General features: G+C 54.4%; 8 protein-coding genes and 1 non-coding gene across 9 annotated transcripts; 4 read left to right on the forward strand and 5 right to left on the reverse strand.

Moving 5' to 3' along the window:
- Nucleotides 1–581: 581 nt before the first annotated feature.
- CC84DRAFT_1108152 (cytochrome P450) lies at nucleotides 582–2,142 on the reverse strand (the record flags this gene model as incomplete). Its single annotated transcript, XM_018175191.1, has 3 exons — nucleotides 1,596–2,142; nucleotides 1,039–1,540; nucleotides 582–988 (listed from the first exon to the last, which is right to left on the reverse strand). Coding segments are annotated over exons 1-3 (1,452 nt in total), but the record flags the coding sequence as incomplete, so codon positions are not given.
- Nucleotides 2,143–3,023: 881 nt separating this feature from the next.
- On the reverse strand, nucleotides 3,024–3,824 carry CC84DRAFT_1068870 (alpha/beta-hydrolase; the record flags this gene model as incomplete). The annotated part of the gene is made up of 2 exons (XM_018173653.1): nucleotides 3,024–3,331; nucleotides 3,386–3,824. Coding segments are annotated over 2 exons (747 nt in total), but the record flags the coding sequence as incomplete, so codon positions are not given.
- A 719-nt stretch (nucleotides 3,825–4,543) lies between these two features.
- Nucleotides 4,544–5,675, reverse strand: CC84DRAFT_1108157 (amidohydrolase family protein). Its single transcript, XM_018175192.1, has 2 exons — nucleotides 5,287–5,675; nucleotides 4,544–5,247 (listed from the first exon to the last, which is right to left on the reverse strand). Exons 1-2 carry the CDS (start codon nucleotides 5,661–5,663, stop codon nucleotides 4,626–4,628), a joined length of 999 nt encoding a protein of 332 aa, XP_018042474.1. The 5' UTR covers nucleotides 5,664–5,675; the 3' UTR covers nucleotides 4,544–4,625.
- A 685-nt stretch (nucleotides 5,676–6,360) lies between these two features.
- Nucleotides 6,361–7,040, forward strand: CC84DRAFT_1078683 (magnesium-dependent phosphatase-1; the record flags this gene model as incomplete). The annotated part of the gene is made up of 2 exons (XM_018173808.1): nucleotides 6,361–6,630; nucleotides 6,681–7,040. 2 exons carry the CDS (start codon nucleotides 6,361–6,363, stop codon nucleotides 7,038–7,040), a joined length of 630 nt encoding a protein of 209 aa, XP_018042475.1.
- Nucleotides 7,041–7,454: 414 nt separating this feature from the next.
- CC84DRAFT_67439 (uncharacterized protein) lies at nucleotides 7,455–8,708 on the forward strand. Its single transcript, XM_018187083.1, has one exon. It carries the CDS (start codon nucleotides 7,780–7,782, stop codon nucleotides 8,494–8,496), a length of 717 nt encoding a protein of 238 aa, XP_018042476.1. The 5' UTR covers nucleotides 7,455–7,779; the 3' UTR covers nucleotides 8,497–8,708.
- Nucleotides 8,709–14,299: 5,591 nt separating this feature from the next.
- CC84DRAFT_67468 (NAD(P)-binding protein) lies at nucleotides 14,300–15,717 on the reverse strand. Its single transcript, XM_018187084.1, has 2 exons — nucleotides 15,126–15,717; nucleotides 14,300–15,060 (listed from the first exon to the last, which is right to left on the reverse strand). Exons 1-2 carry the CDS (start codon nucleotides 15,487–15,489, stop codon nucleotides 14,402–14,404), a joined length of 1,023 nt encoding a protein of 340 aa, XP_018042477.1. The 5' UTR covers nucleotides 15,490–15,717; the 3' UTR covers nucleotides 14,300–14,401.
- A 133-nt stretch (nucleotides 15,718–15,850) lies between these two features.
- Nucleotides 15,851–17,694, forward strand: CC84DRAFT_1159478 (GTP-binding protein Obg/CgtA). The gene has a single exon (XM_018177246.1). It carries the CDS (start codon nucleotides 15,946–15,948, stop codon nucleotides 17,680–17,682), a length of 1,737 nt encoding a protein of 578 aa, XP_018042478.1. The 5' UTR covers nucleotides 15,851–15,945; the 3' UTR covers nucleotides 17,683–17,694.
- A 783-nt stretch (nucleotides 17,695–18,477) lies between these two features.
- CC84DRAFT_t8 lies at nucleotides 18,478–18,567 on the reverse strand. The gene has a single exon. It is a non-coding gene; the product is annotated as a tRNA-Glu (tRNA).
- A 646-nt stretch (nucleotides 18,568–19,213) lies between these two features.
- On the forward strand, nucleotides 19,214–21,018 carry CC84DRAFT_67508 (histidinol-phosphate aminotransferase). Its single transcript, XM_018187085.1, has 3 exons — nucleotides 19,214–19,410; nucleotides 19,460–19,624; nucleotides 19,677–21,018. The coding sequence occupies exons 1-3, from the start codon at nucleotides 19,325–19,327 to the stop codon at nucleotides 20,734–20,736; spliced, it is 1,311 nt and encodes a 436-aa protein (XP_018042479.1). The 5' UTR covers nucleotides 19,214–19,324; the 3' UTR covers nucleotides 20,737–21,018.
- The last annotated feature ends 9 nt before the right edge of the window (nucleotides 21,019–21,027 follow it).

The raw sequence follows: 21,027 nt of genomic DNA on the forward strand, positions 1-21,027 counted from the left end.
CGGTGTACCGACCAAGAAGGCATCCCGATGGAACATCCAATACTCGCGCGATACGATCGTCGTGAAGTTGGAGGGCATCAGCAGATGAGGCAGGTGTGTTGTAGGGCCGTTCCCTGTGGACGATGTTCATTTAGTCGCTCCGCTAGTCGCCCCTGCATCCGCTGCAGACACATGATTGGTTGTACGACAAGATCGTTCTCCAGCATCTTCCTGTTGTCCTATCGTAGACCGTTGACACGCTTCTTGATTCGACACCATTGCACGAACACGCGGAGATGATGTTGTGATAGCGCATCACGCTCCGAGGGTTGCAGCAGAGGCAGTGCGACGTTACGCTGCACGCGAACCTCAATGCCCCCATTGACCAATTTGAATCGAAGGCAGTGATACCCATAGGAGCAATACTGCCGCGAAGTGTACAGAAGTATATACATCAATGACTGAATTTGTTCGCAGGTATCGTAGTGTCATTTCAATATGGCGAGGCATCGGATCACACTCATATCTTGGAAGACCTTGGGAGACCAAGGAACAATGAGAACGCTGGAATCGTTCTTCAAGCTAGGTTTTATTTACTCAAACGCGACCAAACAGCCATGCTTGTTGGCGCATGTGAACGTCATCAGTCCAGTCCAAGGCTTGTCATCCCTAGCCTCCAGCGTCTCATACTTGCCCGCAAGCTTCGCTAGCAAGTACGCCGCCTCGACTAGACTCTTCTCCCTACCCATGCAGTTTCTTGGTCCTCCACCAAAAGCCATGAACTCCCATTGCGACGGCTTGATGGTCTTCCAGCGATGGGGATCAAACTCCTCCACATTAGGACCGTAGACGGACGGCTCTCGGTGCAGGGCGTAGAACGCGGGCTGCACGCGCCATCCTGATTTCACTATTATGGGAGAAGTGCCGTCTTTACCGCCACCAGTTGGGAGGGTGGTATCACGGACGGCGACGCGGTCAACTGCGGGGAACACAGGGCGGAGGCGGAGCGCTAGGACACCTATCAGAACTGGTAAAGAGAGTACCTCCACTGGGACTCACATTCGGAGAGTATGTTTTGTATGATATCATTACTGCGCAAAGCTTCAAAAGTAAACAGGTCGCCTCCACGCCTCAATACCTCCTCTCGGAGCTCCTTCCAAATTGCCGGGTGGCGCGCAAGCAAATGAATTGTATTGCTGGCAAGCACCGAAGTCGTATCCTGGGCCCCAATGATGCCCTGTACCAGCATATTGCGGACCAGCGTTCGGTCTTCAGTCTGTGCGAGGAGCAATTCTACGCCAACCTGGCTCTTATTCTTCTCAGAATTCGTTTTGAGAGCTTGCTGGATGTGGAACTCCACGAACTGGTGAGCCTGACGACATGCCTGCTTAAACTTTGTCATGGGAAACAGGGAGATGAGGCGGCCAGTCAGGATGCGGAAGGCAATGCCCTGCATGCCATCGGCCCAGATACTTTCGAACTGGTCGCGCGATAACGGGGCGTCTGGGTGCGGGTTCATGGTGTCGTAGCCGAGTGTGAAATTCAGAGCGTTGTTCATGAACTGCGTTTGTTGTATCAGCTCGGGTCTAGGTCTGCTTCGCCGCTACATAACTTACCGCTCCCAGCAGCAGCGGATGCAAATCGACAGTCTTGCCATTGCCAGGTATCTTCTCCATGAAGTCGTCCACCATGCGGCTGTAAAAGTCGAAGTTGGCAATATTGGTCTTCGCAAATGCCGGCCTATACAGCTTCCGCGGAAGACGCCAGCCGTCGCCATCCTCAGTCAATATACCTCGACCGGTGAACGGAACGAAAGGTTCTCTGCGCCAGAAAACACTGTAATCGCCATCCACGCTGCCAAATATTCTCTGGATATTCTCTGGTTCTATGGTGACGATTGACGGCGGTGAGATGAGAGGCTTAATCATAAACGTCTTTCCATACTGGACGCGGTTGCGCTGCATGACCGAAATGTCACCGAACAGCTTCACGACGTAGTCCAGGCCCATGAAAGGATCGAGTGCGCGATATCTGACTGGCGGGGCGAATCCATTTGTGCGATTCTGAGCTTCATTCCGCACGAAGACCGCAACAACGACAAACGTGGTGAAGATTAAGCCGGCAACAACAGTTGGGCTATGAAGCAGGTCGAAGCCCATGGTGATAGCTTACAAGGGCACGAGGCCAGAAGAGAGCTGTTCATGCTCAGCATGGTCTCTTGTATTTATACTATACGCCGCCAGCGCTTACTGCAATCATGCCGCAATCTGCCGCGCAACCCGCTTACATCAGCCGTGCCATCCCATTTCTTGTTACAAGTAATCCTTCGTCTCGACTTGTTGTTGCTTGGCCATGGTTTTTAGCGTCTGTATGGATTATCTGACGAGGACGAAACAAGGCAAAGGTACTTAGGAGGTGAGCACTAGCGCTAGCTTTGTTTTCGACTAAGACTATTTTCTATTCATAGGTATTGTGAACACATGAACACTGCAAAGTATTTGCGAGTAACTAATGCATGGGGAGTAAGTATCTTAGTGCTTTTTGGTACGAGAGGGATGCCAATGATTGAGGTTTCCCTGCGGATCAACGAACCTCACTGAACGAAGACGAAATACAGTGTAGATCAACATGCAGTCTCCTTGAGCTACAACGTGTATGGCGGCGTCAGCGCAAGGAAGCACGCCAACACACCGTAATTTTCAATCCGTGGTCAATACATCATTCTAGATGATTTCGACACACGAATGGCTTTGTCAGCACAGTTATTGGAGCGGGAACGCGTTGTTTAGAGTCAAGGAAGTGAGTACACACTCAGCAAGACATGTTTAATTTTCGTAACTACATCCCCCCACGCCATGCTTCTCTCCTCTTACCACACCCAAGTTCTAAGCGTTTACATACTCGACCTCGTAAACAATAACGCATGATCCAGTGGGGTACGGGACCGCCGAAGGGAACGGCGAGACCGTAGCCGGGGAAGTCGAGATGGCAGTTGCAGACACAGCCGGTACACTTGAAACGGATGCAGAGACAGTAGCTGTAGGAGCGGCAACAGACGAAGAAGAGCTAGAGGCACCGCACAGAGGAGCAGCCGCGTCGACCTTGGCCACCACCCACGACGATGCGTCGTCGGTGTACAGCTCGAAGTAGTTGAGGTGGTCCGCCACCGTCTTTCCACCGGCACAGACCGGGTCACCGGCAGCGCAGTACGAGCGCAGGATAGAGGAGTAGCGGTTCAGGTTGGCGAGGTCGGCCCCAGCACGTGGGTAGGGGCCCTTGCTTGCGCCGTCGAGCACGTTGTAGGGCTGGTTCTCGGTGTGCCTTACGTCGCCCCAGAGGAGAGCGGCGGCGACTTTTCAAATCAGTATGGGTAAAGTCAAAGGCAAGGGTGTTGAGAACTACGTACTTGCTTTGCCGGCAGAAGAGGTGTTGTCGATGCCGGTGGATACAAACGAGCATCCACCTGGTCCACCCAGAACGTCGCCGGCGACATTGGCGCCCTCTGAGTAGCCGTTCACGATGATGTGGGAGCATGGGCACTTCTGGTTGAAAGCGGTGACTTGCTTGATACCGTTGGCAGCTCCCTCAGTAATCTGAGCGCAGTAGTCTCCGCCGAGGGTGACGTCGAACTGAATGTCAATGTAATCACAGCTCTTGCCCTCAGCAGTCAATTTGCTGCAGGTGGCGTCGATGAAGGGGGTCGTGCGGTCGTCGTGATAGGGCGCGTTGTTGCCGCGGGCCATGAAGATGACTACATCGGCGCAGGTGGCGTCGAGTTTGGGGGTGGTGGAGGTCTGGGCAGCAGCAAAGGCGGAGAGAGCGCTCACGGCGAGAGTTTTGCGGATGGAAAACATTGTTGATTAGGTATTAGGTATATGTACGTAGAAGTACTGTGTATATGACGTAACAGTGACCGATGGTACGACAGCTGATATGAGTATTATTATGGTGTTAAAAGAGTGTAGAGTCGTGGTGCTTCTTGACCGAGCACCGCCGCCCAGCTATAAGAACCACATCGATAGCCTTCGTGAGAGATTGATTGTTGTTCGGAAGTAGGCTTCCGCCTGTAGAGACGCTTGATGGAGCCTCGATACTGGGGTTAGGAATCATGGTAGGTGTTTAATGGTTAGGCTGGTCCGGTCTACCTGCCTGCATGAAGGACCAGAGGCGGAGCGTCGGACAATCGGATGATAAATGCGTGAGATGTTGTCGATGTTATCCACGATCGCATGGCTGTCGATGGAGTGTACGGTAAGCGTACCTGGGCTAAAATAAGCACTACCACATTGGGGATTGACTGAGTCGATGTTGTAAGTAAAGTGACCTTCGCGGTGCTCGTGGTTTGTGGGTTGGAGAGGAAGACGACCGATCAAAGACCCGGTCACGGCATTTGCAAAGCCCCAGGCAGGATGGAAAGGTGCAATACTTAGGCTTGCGAGTTGGATTGGAGAGCTTTGAGAAATGCCTCATTGAGATTGTAGTGGGGCGAGTCCCACATTTGTGTCCGCGGGGAACGACTTCCCTTCCCACTCTCAAGACCTTATGCGCGGACTCTTGAAGTGCCCATAATCTCTTGTACCTGTATGGAATTCACTTGACACACCTTTTGCACTTAATTTCCACCATTTGTATTGTTGGCTCATTGATCACAGCTTCAACAACCTCTCAGCATTCTTATATGCAAACATATCCATCTCATCGTCACTCAGAACCTTTGCCTCCGCCAACTTCTCCACGAACGCCCACCCATCCGTATTGGTACTGAATGGATAGTCGACGGAATACATAATCCTCTCCACGGGGCTGACCTGCCTCAGCTGCTGAAATTGTCTCACAGTGAAAAATGCACTCGTCGTGCTCCAGATATTCGTGCTCCAAACCCGATCAAACGTCGTATCATTACGCAGGCCCGTTGAGTCGATCCGATCGATGAACATTGGTAATCCTTCACCGTTGTGGCCGATGATCAGCTTCAGCTTGGGGAACCGATCGAACAAGCCCGCGCTATAGAGGCGCAGGACATGCGTCCCTACATCGACATGCCAGCCCCACGAGTTCGTCCCAAGCCGACCAGCCACGGCAGCGGGATAGTTTCCAGCAAATAGCTTTGCTGCAATGTCTGCGGCTGGTGCAGCAGGATGCAGATAGAGCGGTACGTCGAGCTTCTCCGCCATGGCGAAGACAGGATCGAAGCGTGCATTGTCGTAGTACGTCTGGTCCTTGAGATGGTTCCATATCATGGCGCCCTTGAGTCCAAGCATTGTCACACTGCGATTTAACTCGGCTGCAGCTTCGTCCGGAAGCGACATAGGAAGCACCGCGAAGCCAGCAAAGCGCTTGGGATTGGTGCGGATAGCGGCGCGAACAGCATCATTTGCTTCGCGACATCCTTCGGGGTCCTCCAGACCAGAGGCAGATTGCTGCGCGAGGACCTGCATGGAGAGGTGTCCGGCGTCCATGGCGGCGATGCGACCGGCACCGACGTCCTTGAGTTTCTCGAGGGTGCCGGGAGAGCGCTGGACGATACCTCCGGCGACTACCTCGGCCTCCAGCGATGGCGAGACAACATGCTCTTCAAGTGCGATGAGGCGCTTGGGGAGATGGTGTGGTTTTCGGATGGAAAGAGGCGTGCCATACACGCTGAGGGCTAGGGCGATGAGGGTGCTAAGGTGGGCGATGTGCATATTGGACAGACACGAGGCGGGCGAAGCTATTGGATTAGAAACATTACGCGGGTGTACGAGGGCCTATATATGCATTCGACCAGGGGTTGATTGACTGCTCAAGTAGAACGGGAGTATACTTACCATATCCGTGTCGCACGTGGTAGACATTCCTGGTTACATGTGCGTTAGCGCATCAATCAGCTGTATATAGGGCAGCCTCGTCCATTTTCGTATGGAGGGTGCATGTTGGCGGAACTCCGATTGGCTGAGCTTTTCGTCTTCAGCATGGTGTCTCCAAACAGGGCTTTGGATCAATTCATGGTGGTGAGTCTAGATTGTCGAGTTGTGAGGGCAAGGTTAGCGCTCGCTAACCCTGGGGTGCTTTGATGGAAGGTCCGATACAGAACGTCGCTTCTCTTGTCGAATGAAGTTTGCAAACAGAGAAACAACATAGATCAAAAGCAACAAGTAGAAAGTGTGCAAAAGGAAATTTGGAGGTGCCTCGCATACTGCAAAGCATAACTGACGGTGGTAGCTATTCAACTTGACTCATGACGTAAGGCAGCCCCAGCGCCACAACAACACACCTTGTCGCGATGTCGAATCCTCACCTCGTTACATGAACCCGACACAAGACGCCCTGCGCATACGCTTTACCCTCGCTCTGCTCCTCCTGCTCGCTACACTCCCCTTCTGCCTTGCACGCCACCCTACAATGCCCCGCCGCGGCGCAAATTCGTCGTTCGGCAGCGACGCCATCACGACGACCGCGCTCCCCCAGAAAACTCAATGGCCAGCGACATTCACCGACGGTCTACCCTTACCCAAGATAGTGGTCTTCGATCTGGACTACACACTCTGGCCATTTTGGGTCGACACACATGTCACGGGGCCGCTCAAGGCGCAAGAAGGCGGGCTGAAGGTCAAGGACCGATACGGCGAGGGCTACGGCTTCTATGCTGATGTTGGAGGCATTTTAGACGCGGTAAGGACATGCCATAACTCAAAGCCTGACGCGACGCTTACCATCTTCAGCTCAAGCAAAAAGGCATTCTCATCGGCGCCGCCTCACGCACACACGCACCCGATCTCGGCCGTGAGATGCTCAAGCTCCTCAAGATACCCAGTTCCACTTCCTCCTCATCGTCGCGCGCCATAGACTACTTCGACCACCTGCAAATATACCCCGGAAACAAGACAACCCACTTCGAGCGGATACACAGGGATTCAGGCATTGAGTTTGAGGATATGCTGTTTTTCGATGACGAGAGTCGGAATAAGAATGTCGAGGTGCTTGGGGTAGTCATGCAACTGATACTAGACGGAGTTACAATCAATGAGATCGACGCGGGTGTGAGGAGTTGGAGGAAGAGGCATAACAAGGTGCCCAACTAGAAATCAGACGTGTGATGGGTGTGATCGCTTGGTAATGAAGCATTTTGATGATGTGCAAAGAGTCGTTGCCTTCGGATGGTTGGGAGGAAAATGCTACGTACGGTTTCGATTCCACGTGCATCACGTATGTTCCCACTGGATTCGGAGCAACTTAGACACGGTTCACGATACAGTATAGATAGACACGAAATGCCGGGCACGTTTCTGCCGCCAATGGATCACACACGGTCCCTATATGAGCATATCACACACCCACTTTCGACGATTTCGAATGCGTAATCAACAAACGAACACCAAACTGCTCTCCTCATCGCATAGGTGATGCTGGGAACCTAAAAAAACCCTTGAGGATGGCGTATGTGGAAAGGTAACCGAGCCTACTTTGCACCCCCTTCGACCGCTAATAGCTCTTTGGCATTTGTGCCGAGTACACATTCCCTAAGCCAGGCTCTCTCTCCATCTCCGCAGGAGCTACATTTGATAGAACCTTGTCAGCTTTCCTCCTCCCTATACTCAATCACTTGAGGCCCCACCGCCTTCTTACACCGCGCGGCACTATTTCGCCAAAATCTCATAGATATTCCCCTTGACTCAACGCCAAACGTTCGTCCGTGCGCTGTTCGTTTGCTTCTCCCCTCTCTACATACTTTTACACTGCTCCAGAAACACCCTTCACCATCTTCCCACGTTTCCTCCCGCTCAATCACAGAAACCGCCACCTGGACTCGAACCACCCAACATGCGCGTCCTGACAGCTCTCGTCAGCGCTGTCCCTCTCGCTGGCTCGACGTTTGCCCTTGCCATCCCCGACGTCGGAGTCGCCAACCTCGCTTCCGCCAACGAGGTCTCTCTCGACAACTACACTTGCGGCTACGCCTACGATGAGCGTGACCTGCCGGGCCTGGGCAACTACATTCGTCTCCCGGCCTGGGAGGTGGTCACGTACAACATCAAGGCCTGTTTCGTCTCTCCCGAGTGCGGATGCAGGTTCTGGAACGATGAGAAGGCAGTCATCGCTGGCAGCCGTGCTGAGGCACCGGACATTCCGGAAGGCGATATGAAATACGCCGGGTGCTGGCACGATGGGCACAATGGACATCTCGACGTCAAAAGGTTTCGAGGTCAATGGGATCGCGGTCAACGGAACCCAAATCAAGAGACTGGAAGTCAGGCATGTCGTTGGATCTTCTCCAGAGGCTCGCCTGTCCTCGGCATTGCAGTCCGCACCGGACCTGCCACAGGAGACCTCGGCGCAGCTACACGGAAGTCTTATGTTCCCGCGCTCTCTCACCAAAGCTGGACGAGCCTCGAGATGTTGCTGTCACAGCTCCGGTCCCCGCAAGTGAAGACGCCTTCTACTGCGGCTATGCCTACACTAAGCCCGGCCTCCACGGCACCAGCAGCCCCGCCCTGTAATCCACCCGATCAGAATTGGCGCCGCTCCCCAAAACCTTGAAGAGCTACATCATCTCCGGGTACTGCTGGTGCAAATTCACGTGGCTGACGAGAGATCAAGAAGTCGTTGGACCCACACAGGGAGACCTCCAGGCGGCGTTTGATTCCGTCATCTATCTTCAGACGGCGCCTCCTCCGCGAGATGGCAAGACCAAGCGAAAGGCTGGTGGAGCAGTCGATTTCGTCGACTCCCAAGAACTCACTGTCACAACCCCAGCAGCAGCGCCAGTCAAAAAAGACCCTGTCTACTGTGGTCACGCCTACACCGAGCACAATTTCCGTGGCACCAACCGCACCATCAAAACCGACAAAACATACACTGCGCCACTGCTTAGGCAATTCTGGAGCTACATCATCTCGGGAAACTGCTCATGCAACTTCGGTTCTCAAAGTGTCACCGGACCTGCCCACTGAAACCTCAAGAACGCAGCTGACAACGTGAAGTGCTCGGTTTTTGGGGTCCAGGAAGCAGGAGGAGGGCAGAGCAGTTGCCACGGCCGAAGACATTGCTGCAACACCTCCCGCATCGCTCTCTCCCAAGACACCCTACCGATAGTCCAAATATCCATGGATCTCCAGACAGCCCGAGACCATCTCCAATAGCACAGCACGCCGCCATCCCGGTGCCACGCTGCGCCCAGCAAACGTCGTCATGTAACATAAATCCATCCGCAAGCCACTCACCGCGCCGTAGCTACCTCACGTCACCCGCACATACTCTTTTTGACGCCTTTTTCTATTTTCTTTGATTATCCTACGAACTACTGATACACTCCTCTTCATCCCTCTTCCTTTTTCTAATGATACAAACAAGCGAGGTAAAGTCAAGTCTCGAACATGGAGACAAAAGGGTATAAAAAATGGTAAAGAAAGTGTCGAAGCGAATACGTAAGAAGGGCCAACTGGCAAAGAATCGAACTGTCGCCGTCCCCTCTTACAAAAGTGAAGTAATTATCCCCTGCTCGAGCGGGGGGTATGTCGAAGTAAAGTCTATGTGCTGTGCGCACGTGTCCATCCATCTAGTCCATCCATCCTATCCCATCCGTATATACAAATATCAACCATTAAACCGTCGTAAGTGCAGTCTGTTAGTCCGGGTTCAGTTCGGATCTAGAACTGGGCACGCCCAACCAGCGCCGGATCAGCAAACATCATCTCGCCGCTCCGCTTGCGTTGCACGGTGGGATCATCGCTGAAGTCAGTCTGCGAGGGGGACGGGCTGGGGCTGAGATGTTGATTGCGGGGGACATCGAGCACACCGCTGACGCTATCGTTGCCCATAGGCTTGCGCTTGATGGTCAAGGGAAGGCCTGTGGAAGCGAGGAGGGTCTGGCCTGGACCGGCAAGTGTGGGCTGGCGGCGCAGGGGAAGCGGCTTCTTGGGAAAGAGAGGCCTGGGAACGTCGTCGGGGTTAGACCAATCGGGGTGGTTTATCCCCTTATTGCCCCAGTTGTTGTCAGCATTGGGCGCGGGACCAACGTGGGCGGGAGGCGGCTGGACTAGCGTGCGCTGGCTGTCAGGAGACTCACGCGGCATCGGTGATTGACGTCCCTCCGGAGTGTTGCGGCCAGATAATGTGAGTGGTTCCGGAATCAGAGAGTCGCTGTCTGAGTCACGTCCGGGAAAGTGCGAGCCGAAGGGCGCAGGCGGCGGGCGGAACTCGTAAGGGTTCGGTGAGGGACCACGTGATGGTGCTTGACCTCCAGAGCGAGGCGTAGGCGGTGGCGCTAAGACAGTGATTGAGCTTTCGGTGGCAGTGCGCATATCGACATTCAAGATGAGATCATGTTCGAAAGGATCGGCAAATGGGTCGCTTTGCCTCTCAGAGGCGCGGGCTCTGACAGGGCTAGAGCTGCGGTTTGCAGCTCGTGCGAGACCATAAGGAGACATCGGAGGGTACTCTCGTGCTGCGGGGGTGTTGTTGAAGGCATTAAAGGCATATGGGTTGATCGTGAGCGGGCCCTTGACAGTTCCACCCATTGGAGGTGGATTGGCAACAGGCTTGGGCTCTTCGGGGTCACGGAAGGGGTTCTGTGCAGCCTCATCCTTGTACTGGTTAAGACTGACGCTTGATGCTGCCGCGGCAGCATTCAGCGCCAGCGAGGGATCCCATGGCCCAGTGCTCAGATAGCTACCTGTGCTGTAGCGCGACTCACGAGGGAGAGGGGCAGGCGATGACGTCTGCTCGCGCGCAGTGTACATATGGCCTATCGAGTGGCGATGCGATGAGGCTTTTGACAGAGATCTAGCAAGTCCGCCAGCTGCAGCACCTTGAGGAGCAGGACCATACACGGATGCGCTCGAGAGCGATCGACTAAGCGCACCTCCGGCGGCACCAGACATGGTAGGGGCGGTGGACACAGCACCACCAGCTTCGGCATCATGGCCACCATTGCCTTCAGTTGGAGAATTGTAGTAAGCCTTCTCAGAGTAGTCATCTCCAATGCTGTTGCGCTTGTTGCTCATGTTGGAGTGGTAGCGACGAGCAAGGAAGAGAGCAGCAACGAGAGCAATGAGTAAACATGTTGTGCCTCCAACCGCGATACCGGCTGTCTGCGACTTGGATAGTGGTGGCGGTTTCTCTTCGCCGCCTGCACCTCCCAGAGGAGCCTCAGTCGATGAGGCCGAAGGCCTAGCAGCTGGATCAGCAGAGTCGAAGCCAGTCGGGACGGTGGGTGGAGGTCCAAGCTGTGCTGACGTCTCAGTAGGGACTTCATCGCTAGGACTGTCGGTAGGGTCATCGGAAGGTACATCGGTCTCGGAAGCCGGGTCGCTGCTGGCTTGCGAGGTTGCTTCGTCGGTAACAGTGGGTATAGCTTCAGTAGGGCTGGTCGGAGACTGCTCGACACTGCTCATACTAGTCTCAGGGTTGGTAGTGCTCTCAGAAGTGGGAACTGGGGCATCGATTGGGACCTGCGACTCCAGTGTATCCACCTTGACAGCAGTGCTCACGGTGCTGGCGGCAAGGGCTGGATCAGTTGGGTGAGCAATGGAGGCCGAGCTTGTGACTTCAGTGGGAATAGCTGATCCAGAGGTCATCGACACACCCAGGCCAGAGGTTGGCACCAAGGTTGCTGCATCAGATGATCCACTAGAGATGGCCGCCGACGTCTCGTTCACTGGTGCGAGGGTGGGCTCAACCGTACCGGATGGCACGCCGATCACGGAGGTCTCGCTGGCTGGCACCGAGGTCTCAATTGCGGAAGTCTTACCAACGGAAGTGGTCGGGGGGTCTGTTGCAGTCGGGCTTACTTTGGTTTCGCTTGTGGGTACGTCCGTAGATGCCAAGTCCGAAGGCTCCGTTGAGGCTGAGGTCGGAGTAGCAGAAGGGTCGAAAAGCGACAAGGACGGCAGATCGCTGTCCAACGGAGCTGACAATGGTGGGGTGGTCGTTGCATCAGATACTCCCACAGATGTAGGGTCTGCCGTGGGTATGAAAGTAGAGTCTGCACCATCTGTTGAGGATACGGAACCACCTGTCGGTGTCGCTGAAGGCGCAGGCGTAGCGGCAGTGCCAGATGCGCCGGGAAGAGAAACACCATCGCCTGTAGATGAGAGAGCGGGCACATCCGTGGAAGTCGTAGGAATATCTGAAGCAGTCTCGGATGCAGGAACAGTAGGCTCAACGGGCTTTACGGAGGTCAAGACCTCAGAAACGATGGAAGAGATTGCGCTGCTGACCCCAGTCGGGAGGGTATCCACATCGGATTTGACTGAGGAGATGATGTCGCTGACGTCGGTAGGAAGGGCATCGACGCCTGACTTGACCGAAGATACAACGCTCGATACAATGCTGTTGATCTCAGTAGGGATGGCATTGACATCGGACTTGACCGAGGAGAGAACGCTGCTGATGGCAGACGGTACATTGTTGACGTCAGACTTGACAGAAGATGCTACGCTCTCAATCGCCGAACTAACATCCTCAACGTCGGAAATGATAGACGAGATGGGCAGGAGATCGGGCAAAGAAGGCGCTGCAGTCGTCTCAGGGACATCGGTGCTGGCCTTAGAGCGCGAGGTAACGGCGGCTTCGAAGCTCGTGGTCGTTGGTTCCTCGGTCTGACTGGCCTCGCTGGCTTTCTCTGATTGAGTTCGCGACCTCGTCGGGATTTCGATCTCTGATTCAGTAGTCTCCTGAGTGAGAGTTGAAGATGGAGTGACAGTTTCTTCAGCTGAAGTGGCATTCTCAGCACCACTTGAGGTCGGTACAGTTGTAACGGTTGGCTCGGGTGTAGCTACTGACTCGCTGTGTCGGCTGCGAGTGTGCGATGGGGTGGGCGTCTCGATGGAGCCGGTCAGGGTTGGATCCTCACTCGTGGACTGCGGCACTTCTGAGTTCGCCTCCGATGTTGAAGGCTCCGTGCTTGATCTGACAGTCGTGACATCTTCGGTGGTCTCCGGAATGGCACTCGTGCTGGTATCAGATGCTTCAGCCGATGTAGTTGAGATGGGTGCAGCCGTAGTAGATGGCTCTAGGCTCGAGCTGGCCTCCGACGATACGGCAGCCTCGGCTGTAGACGGCACTGCACTCGAGGTGACAGAAACCGGGACTTCAGTAGATTCAGGAATGACAGAAGAGCTAGGGTCTGTAGTGATTGCCTCGGTACTGGAAATGGTTTTACTTAAGGTAGGTTCCAAAGTAGGAAGCTCTTGAGAAGTGGCGGTTTCCGGACCATTATCTTCAATGGAAGTGGGCTCAGGCTGCTTTGCTGCGGGCTTGCGAGACCTTGATGAGGTTGTGGGGATCGCAGCAGTCTGCTGTGGAGTCTCGGTGAGAAGTGCCTCAGTCGTCGTTGGTGCTTCGGACGTAGTAGACACCTCATCCTGGGATGCTGAGGTAGCTGGAAGGTCGTCTGATGTTGAGACAACAACAACGGAAGTCGGGCTTTCGGGCACTTCTGGCTCCTGAGTTTCTGGTACCTCTGGTACGGTTGTCTGATTTGACCATGGTTGTTGTCGCCTGTTCAGGCGGTTGTACCGTCGAGCGGTAAGGCTGTCCCTCTTACCCAGGACCTCATCTGTCGTGATTGTCAACTAAACTGCATGCAGTGTATTCGAGTGGATGCCTACCTCTGTGCGGAAAAGCTGCATTAGTTGGAGTTACGAGCAACGCCGTATAGGAAAGGACCAAAACACCCTTGAACCACATGGCATTGTCGAAGAAAGGAGTGACTGAATGAACGACAAAACGAGAAAGAGAGCGACAGAGAATGTGAAACGAAAAGACAGGTACTATGTCCTTAAGGAAGGCGCGACGTGGCGAAGGCCGACGGTATATCACTTTGCCGCATGCTGGATTCCATTACATCGGGGGCCACGCTTTGGGACCTGCATCCCTGCTGAGATCTGACCAGGGTGCTGTCGGGGTTGAGGCTTAGCGCGCACCTACCAACGCCCCAGTCCGAGGGGACAACCACGTCAGCTAACAATAGACGGTATACCGCAAACGCATAATTTCGCTCGCAACTTCCTGGCGGACTCGCGACGGACCAAATCTGGTAGTATACCGGTAAGTCAGAAGCTTGAATTATGTTTCAATCCGCCAGCAGCCAAACGGGTTCGTTCCTCACCAAGACTAGGGGGGAGTACCTGCAGGTCTTGCAGCTGGACAAGACGAATGTAAGAAGCGTTACCTGAAACGGCGTCCTGGTTGGTCTCGATATCCAGGTCAATTCTAGACTTTGCTACACCTAAGATCATCTTGGTGAGCTATACCGTCTATTACAAACAAATTTCGGACTAAGGAGCTGCGGGATTCTAGCTAAACAGAGATCGCGGTTCGCGTGGACGTGGATGATCAATAAGAGCCAGCAAGCGTGCAAGACCATTTCGTTCACGACAGGGGTCCGCGTTTCCTCCACATTCTAGTTTCAAGGCTCGCGCTGTGGCTGTCTTGTCCTCAATCAAGAACTTTTCAATACGGCGCTTGTCGCATCTCCAGTGACGATGTGAGCCTGACTGTCGCGTACGAGCTCCTGCAGCCATATTGGCGTTCCGCGCAAGAGTGGTGCAAGCTTTGGACCAAGGACCAATTGGCCGCTCTTGGCCGCAATAATGTGGTCTACCATGATCTTTGCAATGTCCTCAGGTTCTTTCAACATCCCGCCAAGGCGTTTTTGTATCGTGGCGTTCAAGCGTGTCCTGGTCCAATAGGGGTATACAATGGATGTTTTGATCTGTGGACATTTGTATCGATGTTTTAACTCTTGGGTCAAACTCTCGTGAAAAGCTATCAGGCCAGCTTTTGTTGCAGCGTAGTCTCCACCGCCTGCTAAGCCGACGAAACCGGCCATGCTGGAGGTAGCCATTACATGGCCTTTCTTCTTAGCAATCATATCTGGAAGGAACTCTTGCACCGTGTACCAGTGGCTGACCAGATTGAGTCCTATCAGGGTTTGTAGAAGTTTTGGCGAGAGATCGAGAATGCAGCTCGAGTTACCTATCCCAGCATTGTTGATCAAGATGGAGGGAGAACCATGGTCCGAGCGCAATGCAGCAGCAGCCTCGTGGACAGCGTCTCGTGAAGTGAGATCGCATTGGTAGAATGAGACCAGGCTGCCATCTACGTCTAAGGTTAGCGGCGACTGACGGCCTAAGTGTGGGTCAAGATGAAAGCCTGGCGCGCACCATTCTGGACAGCTTCGGACAACGGCTGGATGTCGAGAACGGCGACCTTTACGCCATGCGAGGTGAGCTGGTTCACCACGGCAGCGCCAATGCCATGCGAGCCTCCAGTGACAACGGCGAATTCCTTGTCCCACTGCCAGGAGCTCTTGTCGTTGGTCAACATCCAGCGATTCTCGGCCCACGCATTGAGAAGGCTGTTGATCTCGAGAACGAGACAGCCGGCCAAGACCCACTTCAGTACACGAGCAAGAAGCATGGACCGCGCGCTCGAGAGAGGTAAGAGGGTTGGCGCGCCGTAAGAGGAAGGGGCGGTCGAGAGTGCGATCAAGGCTCCAGCAAGCACTAAACCCCGGATCGCAGCCATGGCGACGCCGCTGGGCAGCAGACTGTCGAATTGCAAACCCGAGCCGCGAGCAGCCTGGGTATCGCACGTGTGGAATGCCAATGTAGGCCTCGCGGTGAGTGAATGTGGAGCCAAGGACGCCTGAATGCTTCTATCCGCGCGCAGACGGTGGGGAGCAGCCGGAGATTGGGCGATTGAAGCAGACAGTGGGCGATGCAGGTACCAGCACTGAGCAGCGTGAGACGGAGAGCACGCTGCCGGGCCTGGCTGAGGGCGACGACGGAGCACTGGGCGGACTTGGACGTGTTAGCCAGGAACGCGCCAGCCTAGCGCCTGCCATACGAACTCCGACGCGTGCTTGGCATTGCCGAATCAGCATCATCAGAATCTTTCGGACATTGTCCTACGCCACCTTTGCACCAGCGATCCCAGGCGCGTTTCAGAGCCTTCGTGCGATTGTCTGGATCACTCTGCTGCATGCCGCCGGCCAGACCCTCGATCCGGCATCTCTGCCTCGGCAGCACCCTGACGCCGTTCCTATATCCCTCCTTGTCCGAAGCCTGCGCGCATTCGTTCGCCCGTCCATTTCTCGTCGGCAGACCATCACGACCGGTAAGATGTAGTTCTTCCACCGCCGAGAGCGCTGGCTCTCACTCCGAATCGCCCGACGACCAACCATCTCATCTCAATCCCACGCCGGACAACTACGCGTTGACGCCCTTCGCCGACCGATGCATCCTGACAGTAGAATCGGGCGCTGGTGGCCACGGCTGTGTGTCGTTCTTGCGTGAGAAGTACATCGAGGAAGGCCCTGCCAACGGCGGAGATGGCGGCAGCGGTGGCAACGTATACATACAGGCAGTGCGCGGCGAGACCTCGCTGCACAAGCTTGCACGGCGGCGGCTCCTGAAAGCGGGAAGGGGCAAGAACGGACAGGGGAAGGTGAAGGGCGGGGAGCGCGGCGCAGACGTGCTCATCACAGTGCCCGTGGGCACCATTGTGCGCGAGATACTGCGGCACGACCCGATAGCAGAGGAGATCGCAGAGCAGGAGCGACTCGAACGCGAGCGCGGCCGCCCGCGCTGGCGCAACAAGAAGACCGAGGAGAAGGAGAGGCAGTTGGAAGAAGATCTAGAGCAAGGCAGCTACAGGAAGGACAAATGGCTGGTGTTCCCTGGAATGGTACCTTCGGAACTCAATAGACTGTCCTTCCCGCCTCTACCACCGCCACGGAAGTCGCACCTGGCCGCACTCCAACCGCAAGCTCCCATATGGCTTGATTTGGATAAGCACATGGAAACCCCCATGCTTCTCGCCGCTGGAGCCATGGGCGGTCTAGGCAATCCTCACTTCGTTCTGCCTAACCAATACCGCCCGATGATGGCGACAAGGGGCGATCCGGGCATGAAGATGTCGCTGCAGCTGGAACTGAAGATACTGGCAGACCTTGGGCTTGTAGGTCTGCCCAATGCGGGAAAGAGCACACTGCTGCGAGCATTGAGCAACAGCCGAGCTCGCGTGGGCAATTGGGCCTTCACGACCTTGCAGCCCAATGTGGGCACCGTGGTCCTGGACGACCACAAGGGCCGGCCCAAGGTCATCAAACGGGGGAGAGATGGCTTGCTGCGCGACAACTTCACGATTGCTGACGTGCCTGGGCTGATCGAAGATGCGCACCTTGACAAAGGTCTGGGTCTCGGTTTCCTGCGCCATGTGGAAAGAGCTGCCGTTCTTGCATTCGTCATTGACCTGTCCGCTGGCGATGCTGTGCAAGCTTTGAAGCTTCTTTGGCGTGAAGTATCCGAGTACGAGACCATGCGAGGCAAAGAGCTCAACGCCGAGACTGAGCGTCGCATGGATCAGATGGTCACCTACGAGCCTCCGACCCGTCGCTCTACGCCCAGCGAACCCGCAGACATGCTTAACTCGCCAGACTTCGACACGCCGCTCGAGCCTCTGGAGTTCATTCCTACCACGCCCATCTCAGCGAAGCCTTGGTTCGTGATTGCAACGAAGGCCGACTTGCCGGGGACTCAAGATAACTACCAGCAGCTGCAACATTATCTGGAGGCTGTGAACAAGAAGGCGGAACAGCACCCTAGTGGGCGCAAGAACGCTTGGAAGAAGGGCATCCAGGCGGTCCCTGTGAGCGCCATCAAGGCCGAGGGAGTTGAGATTATACCCCAGCTGGTGATGGATCTTCTAGAAGAATAAGATACCCCTCTCAATATAATTTCAATTTGTATGAACAGATTCACCACCACTCGTGTCCACCAACTACCTTGCTCCATGTACGGCATCAATCCACACTCAGCCCGCGCCCATATCCCCCATATGTGTCCACCCACTACCACCACCGACCACTTCCCAACCCGGCGACAGCTACGCTTTGCAATCTCCGCTCGCTAAGCTGGCATACGAAGCAACACGCCCCAACGCTGCAGGTACGCGCTTGTTGCCCCCCTTGGCATGCCAAGTGATCTCACGCATCATCTCCGGCGCACCGTTGCGCGCATAGGCGACCTGGGGTCGGCGGAGGGCTAGGCTGGTGAGCCGAAGGAAGATAGAAGAGGGTCTGATGGGTGCGGTATTTCACAATGTGGTGGTGAGGGGGACTCTCTTAAGGGAGAATGTCTTGACAAAAGGGTGCGCTATTGAGAACAGCCCGAGTGCGAGGTTATGCTTGCCATGGGTTTCATACAATTCACATTTTCCAAAGGAGCGCAGCTTAGGTGAGGAGAAGGAATGGAGGCACTGGGTTACAAGATCATCGTGCGAGCCTGTGTATTCAGACGGAAGGAGCTGGGGCTTGTAGAGAGATAGCAAAATCGTGTTGAGGTGTTCTTGAAAGACATCAGTAGATAGCACAGTTTAGAAAATTAAGGATCGATCTACCACTCCGCCATCTAAGCTCTAGCTGACAGCAAAAATATCATCAGAACAAGAGCGGGAAAAAGCAAAAAAGGAAAGCTAGCGAGCAATCGCTTGAATTAACTGTCTATACCAAATTTCCGACACCGGGAATCGAACCCGGGCCACATCGGATCAATTCTGTGAAGGAATGAGAGCGATGTATCCTAGCCACTAGACCATATCGGATGTTGTTTGAATGATGAAAAGGTTTATACTTTATCGTATATATACCAAATAATGTTACATGATTCTTCCCTCACAGAAAGGGGTCTTGCGAAGGCAGGACGGGCTAAACTGTGCAGCGGAACTCAAGCACTACTACTACTTAGCGAGCCGAGGGTGCCGGAGCTGGAAAAGCACGACTGGGCGTCACCCAGCATGACCAAGCTCTGAGGAAAAAGAACCTCTTGGACCTCCATGAGGACTCGTGTCCTTGGAACTTTTTACTCAAGATCGCCTGGCTACTTAAGGGTGTTGTTGAGGAAAGTATGTTGCCCATACTTTTTGTCCATGAAGAGCACCGCTAAATACACAAATAAATCATGACAACAAAGAGAGACATGTTGTGGTACACTGCGCTTTTGAAAAAAGTTTGTTTGAGGTTCTACATGCCATACAACATTTTCAGGTCCATTTCCCTGCAAGTTGCTGTTCGATATGAGCAAGTGCATCTACGACAGATCTACAGCTATCCTCAAGGACAGCGTTGCGCCCTGTAATACATGGATGGAAACACGCCGAACGCTTGATCCTGATCGGAATAGATCCTAGGAGTCACTCATCGACGTTTTGGAAGTGACTCAAAAGATAGGGATGCGAAGGCAAAGCGCGGAGGTGTGACTCTTCCCCGAAGCCGCTACCAAACCCCGCGACATGCTACAAAAAGTTGCCCCGCGCCTTCTAACGCAACACCACATCCTCTGCAACCACACACGCAGCCAACATGTCTTCAAGAACTTCCGCATTCGATCTGTCGAAATGCGCCCGACCAAACATTCTCGCATTGGAGCCATACCGCTGCGCGCGCGAGTACGTCGGCTTTCGAAGCGCTTATCGAGCCACCACTTACACGGCGCAGTGACTACAAAGACGACGGCACAAACATTCTCCTCGACGCGAATGAGAACGCGATGGGCCCAGGGCTCGCGCTCAATAAGGATGGAAAGCTCACAAATGGCACGTCAAATGGCTCTGGGCCCGCCGTTGACATCGACTTGCTCGGTCTCAACCGTTATCCCGATCCGTAAGTGCTCTTACCTCTGCGCACAGCAACGGGAGCTAACAACATGCGCAAGACACCAACTAGAACTCAAGCAAGACCTCTGCAACCTCCGCAATTTTAAAGTCCACACCTCGAAAACTCTCACTCCCGCCTCTCTCTTTGTCGGCGTAGGCTCGGACGAAGCGATCGATGCACTCCTCCGCGCCTTCTGCGTTCCTGGCAAGGACAAGATCCTCGTATGCCCACCCACATACGGCATGTACAGCGTTTCCGCACAAGTGAACGATGTCGCGCTCGTAAAAGTACCCCTGCAGATACCAGGCTTCCAGCTTGACGTGCCTGCGGTAAAGGACGCATTAGCGAAGGATCAGAGCATCAAGCTGGCCTACCTCTGCTCTCCGGGCAACCCCACCGGTGCGATGTTGAAGAAGGAGGATATCAAGCAGATACTGGAGCATGAGAGCTGGAATGGCGTCGTGGTGGTGGACGAGGCGTACGTTGACTTCGCGCCCGACAACGCGAGTCTGGCAGAATGGGTGACGGAGTGGCCGAACTTGGTGGTTATGCAGACACTCTCGAAGGGGTTCGGACTTGCGGGTATACGGTTGGGCGCGGTTTTCACAGATCCCGCGATTGCGCGCATACTCAACTCGTTGAAGGCACCGTACAATATTTCCAATCCGACCAGTCAGCTTGCGCGCGCGGCATTGGACCCGAAACACTTGGAGGTCATGTACAAGAACAAGGATCTGATTGTGAAGCAGAGAGAAAGAATGCTGGCGGAGCTTCCCAAGATACCCGGTGTCGGTAAGTTCCTTGGAGGCGAAGAGTCAAATTTCCTGCTCTACGAGATGCTGGATGCGCCCGCGGATCAGGGTGGCAAACCCTCCAACGAGACGGCGTTGGCTGTTTACGAGGGTTTAGCTGAAGAGAAGGGGGTCGTGGTGCGATTCAGAGGAAAAGAACATGGGTGCTTGGGCTGCTTGAGGATCACGGTTGGCTCGGAGCAAGAGGTAGACCGTTTCTTGGAGGAGATTAAGATCGTTTTACAGAACATCTTCAAAAAGTCTGGGAAGCCAGGGGCAAAGGATGAAGAAAAGAAGGAGGAGGAAGCTAGCGCCATTGTGGCATAGATCCTTTGGATACCATTGACTTCCATCCTGGCTTCTTAAACGACTCATTCAGCATTAGACATCTAGACCAAGCGATAATTACCTTGAACATAACAAGACCACCAACCGCCCCTTTCCTTCCATCGTATCCGTTCATTTTCCAAGACAAATAGAAACAGACCCCAGTATCCGTGCAACAACCTTCTGCTCCTCCTTGCCCGCATTAACACCCGTCCCATCCATCTTCCCCACACTGACACTAACCACACACACCCTCAGATGCAATTTTATTACCTAACTCTCCAAAGGCAA

This window comes from Paraphaeosphaeria sporulosa (assembly GCF_001642045.1).
Source record: "Paraphaeosphaeria sporulosa strain AP3s5-JAC2a unplaced genomic scaffold CC84scaffold_1, whole genome shotgun sequence".
Classification (NCBI taxonomy): Eukaryota; Fungi; Ascomycota; class Dothideomycetes; order Pleosporales; family Didymosphaeriaceae; genus Paraphaeosphaeria; species Paraphaeosphaeria sporulosa.

What these genes read in the sequence shown, in the direction of transcription:
- CC84DRAFT_67508 (XM_018187085.1), top strand. Translation starts at nt 19,325, where the DNA reads ATGTCTTCAAGAACTTCCGCATTCGATCTGTCGAAATGCGCCCGACCA. An exon ending in CCATACCGCTGCGCGCGCGA is followed by an intron (nt 19,411 to 19,459) that starts GTACGTCGGCTT and finishes TACACGGCGCAG; the next exon opens with TGACTACAAAGACGACGGCA. An exon ending in CTCAACCGTTATCCCGATCC is followed by an intron (nt 19,625 to 19,676) that starts GTAAGTGCTCTT and finishes AACATGCGCAAG; the next exon opens with ACACCAACTAGAACTCAAGC.
- CC84DRAFT_67439 (XM_018187083.1), top strand. Translation starts at nt 7,780, where the DNA reads ATGCGCGTCCTGACAGCTCTCGTCAGCGCTGTCCCTCTCGCTGGCTCG.
- CC84DRAFT_67468 (XM_018187084.1), bottom strand. Translation starts at nt 15,489, where the DNA reads ATGGCTGCGATCCGGGGTTTAGTGCTTGCTGGAGCCTTGATCGCACTC. An exon ending in GTCCGAAGCTGTCCAGAATG is followed by an intron (nt 15,061 to 15,125) that starts GTGCGCGCCAGG and finishes CCTTAGACGTAG; the next exon opens with ATGGCAGCCTGGTCTCATTC.
- CC84DRAFT_1159478 (XM_018177246.1), top strand. Translation starts at nt 15,946, where the DNA reads ATGCCGCCGGCCAGACCCTCGATCCGGCATCTCTGCCTCGGCAGCACC.
- CC84DRAFT_1108157 (XM_018175192.1), bottom strand. Translation starts at nt 5,663, where the DNA reads ATGCACATCGCCCACCTTAGCACCCTCATCGCCCTAGCCCTCAGCGTG. An exon ending in GGCTTCGCGGTGCTTCCTAT is followed by an intron (nt 5,248 to 5,286) that starts GTCGCTTCCGGA and finishes GTTAAATCGCAG; the next exon opens with TGTGACAATGCTTGGACTCA.